The sequence below is a fragment of the Pelodiscus sinensis genome, chromosome 20, assembly GCF_052426305.1.
Source record: "Pelodiscus sinensis isolate ZL-2025 chromosome 20, ASM5242630v1, whole genome shotgun sequence".
Lineage (NCBI taxonomy): Eukaryota > Metazoa > Chordata > Testudines > Trionychidae > Pelodiscus > Pelodiscus sinensis.
Genome location: NC_143071.1, coordinates 22,676,970 through 22,690,360, shown reverse-complemented (window position 1 = coordinate 22,690,360; position 13,391 = coordinate 22,676,970). Strand labels below are relative to the sequence as shown.

The 13,391-nt window shown below is 43.8% G+C and overlaps 1 protein-coding gene across 7 annotated transcripts in view; it reads left to right on the top strand.

Moving 5' to 3' along the window:
• Positions 1 to 13,391, top strand: part of TNRC6C (trinucleotide repeat containing adaptor 6C) — a 351,877-nt gene that overhangs the window by 200,810 nt on the left and 137,676 nt on the right. For all 7 annotated transcript variants that reach the window (XM_075903557.2, XM_014573581.4, XM_075903558.2 and 4 more), the window contains one exon: positions 3,819 to 6,398. In XM_075903557.2, coding sequence (XP_075759672.1) covers positions 3,819 to 6,398 — 2,580 coding nt within the window. The remainder of the gene's footprint in view (positions 1 to 3,818; positions 6,399 to 13,391) is intronic.

Here is a 13,391-nt window from a genome sequence, read left to right as displayed (position 1 = left end):
GAATGATCATTGCAGTTGTGCTTTAACTGCTGTGGTAAACCTTTTCTCGGTCTTGATAAGTTGTAAAAGGTTGCTAGGCAAAATGGTGCTTACTAATAGAGCATTTGGCATTTTTCTGTTGGCTCTGTACCACTCTATATTCTGACTGGTGAATGGTGTCTCAGTCAGCATTATGTTTCATTTTATCATTGCAAATTAAATATTATACACCATTGCCTTTTTGAATCAGCGTGTAAAAAAGAAAATAGGGTAGAACATGTATACTGGTGTATACCTTCGTTAAACCTTAGATTTTGCAATTTAAAAGTTAACCTGTTTAGAGATTATGATGAATAGTAATGATATAAATTAGGGCTGTTAAGCAATTAAAATTAGTAATGTTTAATAGCACTGTTAACTGAATATCATTTATTTAAATTTTGTGAACATGTTACACGTGTAACTGAAATCAATAGATTCGAACAACTCGCTTTATATTTATTTTATTACAGATATTTGCACTGTAAAAAGAAAAGAAATAGTATTTTTCAATTCATATAACACAAATATTCTATTGTTCAATCTCTTTGTGAAAGTTGAACTTTAAAATGTAGAATTATGTACAAAAAACTGCATTCAAAAATAAAACAATGTAAATCTTGAGCTACAAGTCCACTCAGTACTATTTCTTGTTCAGCCAATAGCTCAGATAATTTTGTTCAGATTTGCCTGCTGCCTGCTTCTTGTTCACAATATAAAACTGAAAGTGAAAACATGCATACATATGGCATTTTTGTAGCCTGCATCACAAAATATTTATATGCCACATGCACTGAAGATTCATATGTCCACTCATGCTTCAGTCACCATTTCAGAGAACATGTGTCTATGCTAATGATGGGTTCTGCTCCATAATAATCCAAAGCAATGTGTGGCAGCACAAGTTCATTTTCATCATCTGGGTCAGATGCTACCAGGAGAAGGTTGATATTTCTTTTAGATGGTTCAGATTCTGTGGCTTCAGCATTGAAGCATTGCTCTTCTGAAAACATGCTGTACACTTAAACCTCTCAAATTTTGGAAGGTGCTTCAGATTCTTAAATCTTTAGAAATTTCACATTGGTACTTTCTTTGCCTTTTGCAGCAAAATGGACATGTGCTGGGTCATCATCAGAGACTACTATAACAGTGTTTCTCAGACTTTTTTATAAAGTACCCTTTTTCAAAAAAAATTATAAGTACCCCCAAAACCTACAGTTTTCAGACACACAATTTTTTTTCTACCATTGTAACACATTTGTTTAAACAATTTAATTGTAGCTGGGCGGGCAATGACATTTTTGGCTGTAAAAGGTAAAAAAATAATAAAGCACTGTAAAACTTAAAACAAAAATTCAGTTTTCTCCAAATTTCAGTTTGTTGACATACCCTCCAAACTTTTCTTGAGTACCCCTAAGGGTACTCATTCCACTAGTTGAGAAACATATGGCAGAAATATATGGCAGAATATGGGTAAAACAGAGTGAAACACACATAATCCTCTTTTCAAAGAGATCATTCATAAATTTCATTAACACTTTTAATGAACACCATCAGCAAGGAAGCATGTCCTCCAGAATGGTGGTCAAAGCATGAAGGGATATACCAGTGGTTCTCAAACTGTGGTCCCCGGACCACTAGTGATTCACAGCACCATTCCAGGTGGTCCGCAGCTCGAGCTCAGCTCTCCCCTTCCACCCTCCTTCCCTCCCTTCCCCACAGCAAGTGAGAGCCCCCAATGCCTAGACCTACCATGCTCCTGTACTGCCCCCTACCAAGACCCCGCACCCCAACCTTTTCCTGCACCCTCCCCCCTGGCCAGACACCATACCCCCAGTTTCCTCCTGCCCCCTTCCCTCTGGCCAGACACCTTACCCCCATCCTGCTCATGCACCCTTCTCCTTCCCTACACTGCACCTTCCCTTGCTCTTGTCCCCTCCCCTCTGGCCAGACACCCTACTTCCAGCCTGCTCCTGTATCCCACCTCCCGCCCAGACCCAACACCCTCACTCCCTTCTGCCCAGACAAACCTTCACTCCCTTCTGCATCCCACCTCCCACCCAGATTCTGCTCTCTCACCCCATCCCACTCACTTGGCAGCCCTGTCCCGTACACAGAACCCCTCATTTTTGTTCCCTCCCCAGAGCTTGGGGAGCCCACTAAATCCACTAACCTCAAAACCCCGGAAGAGTAAATCCAGCCCATGGGAAGCCCTGCCACACGCAGCTGCAGCACCACAGGAGTGAGGTGTCTTGGGGGGCACATCAGTGAGGGTTGGGGGGTTTTGGAGGGTTTTTTTTGCTTCTCACTTGTGTGGTCTCCAACTGATTTTTCTGTCAGTCAGTGGCCCCCAATCCAAAACAGGTTCCCCACCCTTGCCACAAATAAAGACAACATTGAAACCTTTGTATTGGACATAAATTAATATTTTACTTTATTTAAAATGGAGTTTGATAAACTAACATGAGAAAGTTAAAGCATGTAATCTGTTTAATAATAATATTTCCTTTCTTACTGGTTAAATTAAACTGTTCTCCCCTAGCTGCAGCACTAGCAAAATGCCATGAGCGTAATTATGTAATTAACGGCAAGTTTACATTAGCAACTGGTGGTCCACAGAAAGGTTTGCATTGAGCCAGGTGGACTACAGGCCAAAAAGTTTGAGAACCACTGACTTATATGTTGGAGGAGTGTTGGGGGGAATGGGACAAGAGGATCTGGAGCTGAAAAGGCTGGTGCTGCATTTTAAGGATAAGTACAAAGATGCCATTTATTTTCTTGGTTTTCTAAAACAAATTGGACTGTAATTGCCAGTTGAAATAATATTCATGTATTAGGGATGTAAAAGCTCATTTAATAAGTTAATCGGTTAAACTTTATGTTTAGCTGGTTAACTACTAAAATAGAGTAGAGGGGGCCTTTCCAGCTATAGTACAACAGGCAGCTCAGGCCGAGACCAGCACAGTCCTGAAGTCACTCCAATGTGGATTGTTTATTTCTGGTGCAGAAATACTGTGACCAAGAGACCAAAATTTTAAAATTTGTAAGGTTTTATTTTTGGAAGCCCCATCAATAGAGACATTTAAAATCAAACCAGGTCAAGCTTTAGGGTGTCTGAAACAGCCCCTGCTTGTAGGGCACCCAAGCCCACCATGAACAGAGACTACTCTAGTATCTGGATCAACCCCTATCTGAGCAGTCTCCTGCCTGCCCCACCAGTTAACCTTAACCAGTTAATCAGTCAAACCTTCACATCCTTACTAAGGACCATCCTGCATTGGTAAACAGATAGTTTAGATGTCCTAATCTAATAGTTTTCTTCTCAAAGCTACTTTTTTTTATTCTTTACAGGTGTACTCTGCCTAAGTATAACATATTTGTTGTCTTTAATCAATTTGTTTTTCACTAATTTCAATTTCTACTGGTATCCTGAAAGACACAAAATATTTATCACTTCTGGTCAGTTCTGAAACAAAACTTTCCAGTTTAAAAATTTTGTCAAATTTACAGAAAATGTTAAATATGAACTTGATAATTTAAAAGATACATTTATGATTAAACTCCTTTTATAACATCATAATAGAAATACTTTTAAAAAACAGAAATACATAATGTATTCACTGTGGTGCATAGAACCATTTTATATACTTGTAAAAATAGTGTATCCCTTGGTTTCATTGTAATTTGGAATTCATTTAGAGCATGGTTTCATAACTGAGAAAGTAAAATGTATTTACTAATGTTCTTTTGACAGAATGTGGGTGGCAGACTAATTCTGACTTTTGTTTAATTCTTTTCAGATCTTAGTCATAGTGGTTTGGGAGACCATTATGAAAATTCCCACTGGGGACAGCAGCCCAATTTCAGAAGTGAAGCCAGCTGCAGCTGGGATAAAGTGATAATAGACAGGACTGACAAGGAGGCGTGGCCTTCCATTACAGGAACTGAGACTGAATCTGCTTCAGAATGTACTACAGAAACTGACTCTGCCTCCAACTGTGGCTCAGAGAACAGTAGCATGGCTACAGGGAGTGCCCCAGGCAACTTCACTGGACATACAAAGAAAACTAATGGCAATAATGGCGCCAATGGAGCACTCATCCAAAGCACTTCTAACCAGAGTGCCCTTGGAGCTGGTGGAGCAAACGGTAATGGAAACTCAGCCAGAGTGTGGGGTGTGGCCACTGGCTCTACCTCTGGCCTAGCTTACTGCTCTGCCAGTGGTGGGGATGCAAAGATGGACAACATGATTGCAGATGGTAGAAGTCAAAACTGCTGGGGTGCTTCCAACTCAAATGCTGGCATTAATCTTAACCTTAATCCTAATGCCAATCCAGCTGCCTGGCCTGTACTTGGACATGAAGGAACTGTGGGAGCAGGCAACACTTCCAGTATTTGCAGTCCAGTCAGTGCCATCGGTCAGAATATGGGCAACCAGAATGGTAACCCAACAGGCACCTTAGGTGCTTGGGGAAACTTGCTGCCGCAAGAGAGCACAGAACCACAAACGTCCACTTCTCAGAATGTGTCTTTCAGCGTACAACCTCAGAACCTTAACACTGATGGACCAAATAACACTAATCCCGTGAACTCTTCACCAAACCCTATCAATGCAATGCAGACTAATGGACTGCCAAACTGGGGGATGGCTGTTAGTATGGGGGCCATCATCTCTCCCCACCTGCAAGGCCTTCCTGGTGCTAATGGAACATCAGTTTCTCAAGTCAGTGGGGGCAGTGGTGAAGGAATGAGCAGTTCAGTATGGGGAATATCCCCAGGTAATCCTGCCACAGGAAACAGCAATTCTGGGTTCAGTCAGGGGAATGGAGACACTGTGAACTCAGCATTAAGTGCTAAACAGAATGGATCTAGCAGCACTGTGCAAAAGGAAGGAAATGGAGCAAGTGCATGGGATTCAGGACCTCCTGCTGGTCCTGGGATACTGGCATGGGGCAGAGGCAGTGGCAATAGTAGTGTTGGTAATACGCATTCTGGAGCTTGGGGCCACCCCAACCGTAACATCAGTAATGGCGTTAATGGTGAATGGGGCAAGCTCCCAAACCAGCATTCCAATAGTGACATCAACGGTAAAGCAGGGTGGGATAGCTCTAGTGTTGCCAGCCAGAATCCTGCCATGCAGCAGGGCAATGAACAAATAAACTCTTGGGCCAAAGCTGCAGCATTGGTCACCACACCTAGTGAAGAAAGTAATGACAGTGGGGGAGGTCAAAATGAGGGCAGCATTGGGAGAGAAGGATCAGGAGAGGCCCGAAGAAGAGACAAAGGGGTGATAGACCAAGGGCAGGTCCAGTTGCCAAGGAATGACCTTGATCCAAGAGTTCTGTCTAATACTGGGTGGGGACAGACTCCTGTAAAGCAAAACACTGCCTGGGAATTTGAAGAATCCCCGAGGTCTGAACGAAAGAATGACAATGGAACAGAGGCCTGGGGTTGTACAACTTCTCAGTCTTCAAACTCAGGGGGGAAGAATGATGGGTCCATCGTGAACAGTACAAATACCTCTTCAGTATCTGGGTGGGTTAACTCTCCACCTACAGCTGTTCCAACAAATACAGGTTGGGGAGACAACAATAACAAAGCGCCAAATGGCCCAGGGGGATGGGGAGAATCGGCCAGCTCTACTGCTGTCAATGCTGCTGCTACTGCTGCCAAAAGTGGCCATGCTTGGAGTGGGACCGCAAATCAGGATGACAAATCACCTACATGGGGTGAACCTCAGAAACCCAAATCTCAAAACTGGGGAGATGGACAGAAATCAAATTCAGGCTGGACTTCAGGAAGTGGAGATTGGACGGAGTCATCTGTCCCTGGACACTTGGCTGAGGGAAAGAAGAATGGATCTGGTTGGGATGGTGACAATAGAGCAGGGCCAGGTTGGAATGATACTACAAGGTCTGGGACCAGTGGATGGGGAAATGGCACAAACACCAAGACTAGTACAAGTTGGGGAGAGTCTCTGAAACCTAGCCCTCAACAGAATTGGGCTAGTAAGCCCCCAGATAACAGTGTGAATAACTGGGGAGGAGCAGCTTCTGTAAAACAGACTGGATCAGGATGGGTTGGTGGGCCAGTGCTACCCAAACAAAAAGATAGCAGTGAGGCAACTGGCTGGGAAGAGCCTTCTCCGCCATCCATTCGTCGTAAGATGGAAATTGATGATGGTACCTCGGCATGGGGTGATCCAAACTACAACAACAACAAAACTGTAAACATGTGGGATAGAAACAATCCTGTAATTCAGAGCAGTACCGCAACCAATACCACCACTAGTACCACCATTATCAACACACATATGGCTGAACCTCAGCCATCACACCAGTCAAGTGCCCAGCCGAACCGGTCCCCACTGCTTGGTCCAGGTATGGAACAAATTTCATTTTCTTTTTAAAACGGAAGTAGGACTCTGTGGAAATGAGTCTTTTATTACTAATGGAGATCTAATGTCTTTTAAGATATATATATTAATTCCAATACTGAAGAGTGATTTTAAATGTTTAAATGTGAATAATGTTATAAAATGAGATCTGTTGACATTTCCTATTCATTCAGATTTTGTGTGATTTAAGAATTAGTTCAATTGTTCAGGTACTTTTTTTAATTTAGAGCATAATCCAGTTATGTGGGTTGTCTTTACTGAAATGAAATTTAAAGTACTGCAGTCCCACCTGCAGGAACCTCTAGCCACCCCCCACCCCCGTTGACCTCTTTTTGCAGCTGAAAAATTTCTGATCTGAGGGATGTTGTGTAAAATTCATAAATAGGTCAGCAAGATCCAGGAATGAAAAGAGGTAGGGTCCTGGTGCAGGTCTTCTGGGCTTCGTAGCTCAGGAACCTCCAGCCAGGTAAGCACTCTCTCCAGAAATTCATCCAGTTGTGGACCCAGCAGCCCAAGCCGGTTCTCAGCTTTCCTTGGTTCCACCTCTTTGCTGAGGTATGCAAGGCAGGCTTCTGGCCCCTCTCCCTCTGGTTGCTGGGGCCTGACTGGCCTCTCTGGCAGGCCTTTTATGTCCCTAGTGCTACCTCCTGGCTTTCGGTCAGGTAGGTTCCTGGGGCCAGGTGCTGCCCACCAAGGCTCTGGGAGAGGCTCCTTCCCCTCTGCATGGGTGACCACTCAGTGCCTGGCTCCAGGAGAAGGCATGGACAGGTTGACTGGAGTTCTACTGCCTTGACCAGACCTACACTGTCTTGGGCTGCACCATCTTCGATAATTTGTATCTAGTCTGGGATGTCTTGGAGCTGAGGTGTTGAACATAAGAACGGCCATGCTGGGTCAGACTAAAGGTCCATCCAGCCTAGTACCCTGTCTGCCGACAGTGGCCAATGCCAGGTGCCCCAGAGGGAGTGAATCATAGAACCATAGGGCTGGAAGAGACCTCAGAAGGTCATCAAGTCCAGCCCCCTGCTCTAGGCAGGACTAATCCCAACTAAATCAACCCAGCCAGGGATTTGTCAAGCCGAGACTGAAACACCTCTAGGGATGGAGACTCCACTACTTCCCTAGGTAACCCATTCCAGTGCTTTACCACCCTCCTCTAGTAAAATTGCTTTTCCTAATATCCAACCTGGATCTCTCCCACCTCTTGAGACCACTGTTCCTTGTTCTGCCATCCCTCACTACTGAGAACAGCCTTTCTCCTTCCTCTTTGGAACCTCCCTTCAAGAAGTTGAAGGCTGCTATCAAATCCCCCCTCATTCTTCGCTTCTGCAGACTAAACAGACCCAACTCCTTCAGCCTCTCCTCATAGGTCATACGCTCCCAGCCCCCTAATCATTTTGTTCACCCTCCATTGGACCTTCTCCAGTGTATCCACATCCTTTTTATAGTGGGGGGCCCAGAACTGGACACATTACTCCAGATGTGGCCTCACAAGAGCCGAATAAAGGGGAATAATCACATCTTTGGATCTGCTGGCAATGCTCCTCCTAATGCAACCTAATGTGTCATTAGCCTTCTTGGCTACAGGGGCACACTGTTGACTCATATCCAGCTTCTCATCCACTATAATCCCCAGATCCTTTTCTGCAGAACTACTACTTAGCTGGTTGGTCCCCAGCCTGTAACAATGCTTGGTATTCTTCCATCCCAAGTTCAGGACTCTGCACTTGTCCTTGTTGAACCTCATCAGATTTCTTGTGGCCCAATCCTCCAAGTCTCAGAGGGGTTAGTCTGTGACTCCATACTTTTGCAGGGGAGGTGTGTGTGTTTTATATATATATAAATCTCCCTAGCTCTGATTTCCACCACGTGCATTTGATGAAGTAATTTTTACCCATGAAAGCTTATGCCTTACTAAATCTGTTAGGGCATGTCTACACAGCAGGGCAAAAGTTGAATTAAGACATGCAACTTCAGCTGTGTCAATTTCATAGCTGAAGTCGAAATAGCTTAATTCGGCTTTTTGGCACTGTCTACATAGTAGGAAGTTGAAGAAAGAACACTCTTCCTCCGACTTCCCTTACTCCGCATGAAATGAGGGTTACAGGAGTCGGAGTAAGAAGTCCTCCATCTTGACATTATTTAAAAATAACGCTGCTGTGTAGACATGCCCTAAGGTGTCACAGGACACCTCGTTCTTTTTTTTTTTAAGAAAAGAACATTGTTTGCCATAGTTCCATCCAGTAGCTCTCCTAAATAAAATCTCCAAATGGAATTAAGAATGAAACAATATTTTATTGAGAGTTTAAAGAAAGGGAGTTAGGACATAAACTTACCATAAGAGCCTTCATCTCTGTACAAATACTACAGAAACCTTGCCAGTTGGGTTGAAGTTTAGTAGCAAAAGTTTTTAAATGCTATCTGGATTTCTAGCATGACAGGGCACAAAAAGACTCCCACAATCTCCATCTCTGTTAGCTTCATGTCTTGGTCAGATATCAATAGCATTTGACAGTGGAAAAGCCCCCAGCTTTACTTCTTGGCTGTGTCTAGACTGGCAAGTTTTTCAAACTTGCCAGCTGTCTACACTGGCCGCTTGAATTTCCGCAAGAACACTGACTTCCTACTGTCTGAAATCAGTGCTTCTTGCGGAAATACTATGCTGCTCCCGTTCGGGCAAAAGTCCCTTTTGCACAAAGCTTTTGCGCAAAAGGGCCAGTGTAGACAGCTCAGATTTGTTTTGCACAAAAAAGCCCTGATCGCGAAAATGGCGATCGGGGCTTTTTTGCGCAACAGCGCGTCTAGATTAGCACGGATGCTTTTCCGCAAAAAGTGCATTTGCGGAAAATTATGCCAGTCTAGATGTAGCCGTTCTGTTTTTGAAATCCAAGCATAAAAAAAATCTCATCTATAATTCTTCCTGGTCCTGACATCTTTTCCCTTTTTGTAGTGTCGTAGCTACTATTTGTTTCCCTAACATTGCTCAGTCAATGTATCTAAGACTAGTTTGGACCAAGTTCTGATGGGCAAGTTGAAAAGCTGTGCATTCAGAGTACAATTTACTCACATTCAAAATATGAATTAGAAATTGAGATAACCAATAGAATTAAAACTGGGGCAGTGGTCCTTATCCCAGAATTTATGATAACATTCACAAAAGTAATAATTCCTTTAAGAAAGTTCAGAGGAATTTTGCTGACCAGCAGAAGAATGCAAGAAAAGCTTCTAAATATTGACTAGTCCCATAGCTTGTTGATCTCTGTTTATTTTTTAAACTTTCAGTGGGTGGGAAAGTTCCATGCTGTAACTTCTTTTCATAATCATCATCATCCTTACTAATGTCATCTTTATAATCACAGCAGGAAGAAAGAAGAGACAGAGGAATTATAGTGGGAAAATCTAATAAATATGTTAGATATCTATATACTAATGCAAGAAGGATGGGCAATGAACAGGAAGAACTAGAAATACTAATAATCACTATTTTGATTATTGGAAAATTTGATTATTGGCATAATTAGCATCTCAGAAGCTTGGTGAGATAATTCACATGGCTGCAATTTTGATATAGAAAGGTGCAGCTTGTTCAGGAAAGACAGGCAGGGAGGAAATGGAAGAGATGTTGCATTCTATATCAAAATTGAATAAACTTATGTGATAGAGGGTGGACTATATTTGGTGTGTTTGCTCTGTTATGTTGCATGTGATTTCTACTGTCTTAAATTTTTCTGTAGTAATGCTGTATGTGTGTGTGTGCCTCAGTTTCCCTGGGCTCTGCACCAGTGCCTGGATGAGGATGGGAATTTCAGATGTGACTCTCACTGAGGGAGGCTGCTCCAGCATAGACACAATGTCCCAGGCTTTCTGTAACCTGATCTTGAGAAGCAGTGTGACCAGGTGATACCTTTTGCCTGGGAAACTGAACAAAAGCTAGAGGTGGGACTGGCGGCAGGCAGAGATGTGCTACTGATTTGTGAGTGACTCTGGCTGGCTTGGGGTGCAGAGATAGGGGCCAGGGCCATTGGCTACGAGCCTTTCTCCATAAAGTAAATTGTACTGACAGCTTCTGGTTCCTGTGCTAACAGTCTGTTCCACACTGTATCCTTGTGAACCAATAAACCTTCTGTTCTATCTGCTGGCTTCAAAGTCACATTTGGCTGCAGATGAGAGTACAGGATCTAGTGACTTCCCACTTCTTGTTGACACTACTTGCAATGAGATTAAGATAGTGGACCTGTTGAAAGTCTCTGAGCAAACTGTCCCAAAGTGTATGAAAGATATAAGAAATATGGTAAGAGACAACCCTGGCTTCTTCAATTATCTGAAATTTTAATAGATTATAAAAAAGGGAAAAGTAGGTAAAATTACGAAGGGTAGATGGGTGGATAAATGTGTGTGTTTTTAAAAAGCCACAAATATATAGACACAAAGTCAAAGTACAAGTAAAAAAATTAAACTAGCTAGCTACAACAATAAAGGATAACAAGAAAATAATTTACATTAGAAATAAGAGGAAGACCAAGAACTGGGTAGGCCCATTCTTTTTTGAGTGATTGCTCATGTCAATTCAACATAGGTGTGTGTTCTTGCCACATGCACCAGTGCTGGAAGATTTTCCCTTAGCAGTACTCAGCATGGGGAGGGAGGCCTCAGGTGCCACCTGAAGCAGCGCACACCTGAAGCCGTGCCATTTAGGGCGCCTCTGGCCCCCTTCTCCCTTAGTTCCTTTTTGCTGCCGGTGACGGTGCATCACAACCTGGTAGTCTCAATGTTAGCTGTTGTACATTTCCCTATTTGGTCTTTGTTTTCCCTGTAATTAGTTCTATTGTTAGTTACTGTCCTAAGTAGTTAGAGTAGGTCTCATAGGGTATGTCTACACTACCCCGCTAGTTCGAACTAGCGGGGTAATGTATGCATACCGAACTTGCTAATGAAGCCCGGGATTTGAATTTCCCGGGCTTCATTAGCATAAAGCCGGCGCCGCCATTTTTAAAAGCCGGCTAGTGCGAACCCCGTGCCGCGCGGCTACACGCGGCACGGGCTAGATAGTTCGAACTACGTAGCCATTCCGAACTATCTGTACTCCTCGTGGAATGGCTACGTAGTCCATAGGGACTTAGCTGTAGGCCAGGGTGTGCTCTGTTCCCCAGGCTTCAGGTTGTATCACAGTTGCAGTCGGCCTATGCCAGTGAGGGACCCCCACTGCAACTGTTTGTGGTGCTTAGGAAAGGGCCATATAAGTGTAAGTGCCACAGTTGCAAGTCCTTCAAGCTTCATACCAAGAAAGAGAGGGACGTTGAACAAACTCTGTGCTTAGGACTGTTCTGTGCCAGTGTCTGAGTGCTGTTCAAGGTCCCCAATGCGGCACCGTTCAATGTGCCAGCACCGCTTCCTGGCCGGTATTTCCCCAAAGCGCATCTGTGAGGAGCACAGGGACTAGCAGTCCCACTCCATGTTGTGGCAGTGGTCCCACAGCCACTCCCAAGCCAACTGGGACATGGATGGCCACCATCACTCACACCACCAATCCTGGAGTGGATGGCGTCTCCAGGGAACCATTTACAGCACTCCTCCATGTCCTGGGCGTCTTTCTCTGTGACCAGAGGGTGACTCCACTGCCATCCCGCCCCTGTGCTGGCCGGTATCCCTGGAACCCATGTGGATTTCTCATGCCATCCCAGTTACCACATCCAATAGCTGGTATACGGAAGGTACCGTCAGCAACCTCAGCTTCTGTCAAGTTCCTCCTGACATCGGAGGAAGTCCAGGTACCGGCCTACTCAGACCATGAGGAGGTTCCCCCCATTGCAAGCTTCCTCCTCTTCATCCCTGAATGAAGTCATTGTGAGGCAGCCATCAGTGGTACTCACGATGATGCACATGCCCACCAGGGCTTTCTTTAATGGGTAGCCGCTAACTTAAGCCTCCAGGTAAAGGAGCTAGAGGAGCAGGAGAATACTCTCTTCGGGGAGCTGAGCCAATCAACCCTAGCCAGACTGGCATTGCCCCTCCATGATGTAGTGGCCAAGATCATCAAGGCCTTATGGCAGATGCCCTTTTCCAGTCCCCCATACCAAAATGGGCAGAGAAGAAATACTTTTTTCCTGCATAAAAGCCAGACAAATACCCAGAAACCATCTACTTCAAGACAAGAACACATATTCCTGTTCATCCAGAAATATAATTTATGACATCATGTGCCTAAAGTGTCCGTCTGCTGTGTACATTGGACAAACTTCTCAGACACTTCACCGAAGAATCAATGCACATAAAACAGACATCAGGCTCTTTCACAGAGAGAAATCTGTTGCTTGCCATTTTAACCAGACTGACCATGCTCTCAATTACCTTAAAATATGAATATTGCTTCAAAGAGATTTTAACTCCACACTTCAAAGAGAAGCCTCAGAACTGTCATTCATGCTTAAATTTTACACTTTACATATGGGTCTTAACCCTATTTTGGAACAAATAGAAAAACTTAATGTTAACAAATCTCCGGGACAGGATGGCATTCATACAAGGGTTCTAAAAGAACTCAAATAGGAAATTGCTGAACTATTATCTGTGGTTTGTAACCTATCCTTTAAATTGGCTTCCGTACCTAATGACTGGAAGGTAGCTAACATGACACCAATATTAAAAAAGGGCTCTAGAGGCGATCCTGGCAATTACAGACGGGTAAGTCTAACTTCAGTACCGGGCAAATTAGTCGAAACAATAGTAAAGAATAAACTTGTGAGGCACATAGAACATAATCTGTTGGACAAAAGTCAACATGGTTTCTGTAAAGGGAAATCATGTCTTACTAATCTATTAGAGTTCTTTGAAGGGGTTAACAAATATGCAGACAAGGGGGATCCAGTAGATATAGTATACTAGTGGTGTCCCCCAAGGGTCAGTCCTCGGACCAATCCTGTTCAACTTATTCATAAATGATCTGGAGAAAGGGGTAAGCAGTGAGGTGGTAAAGTTT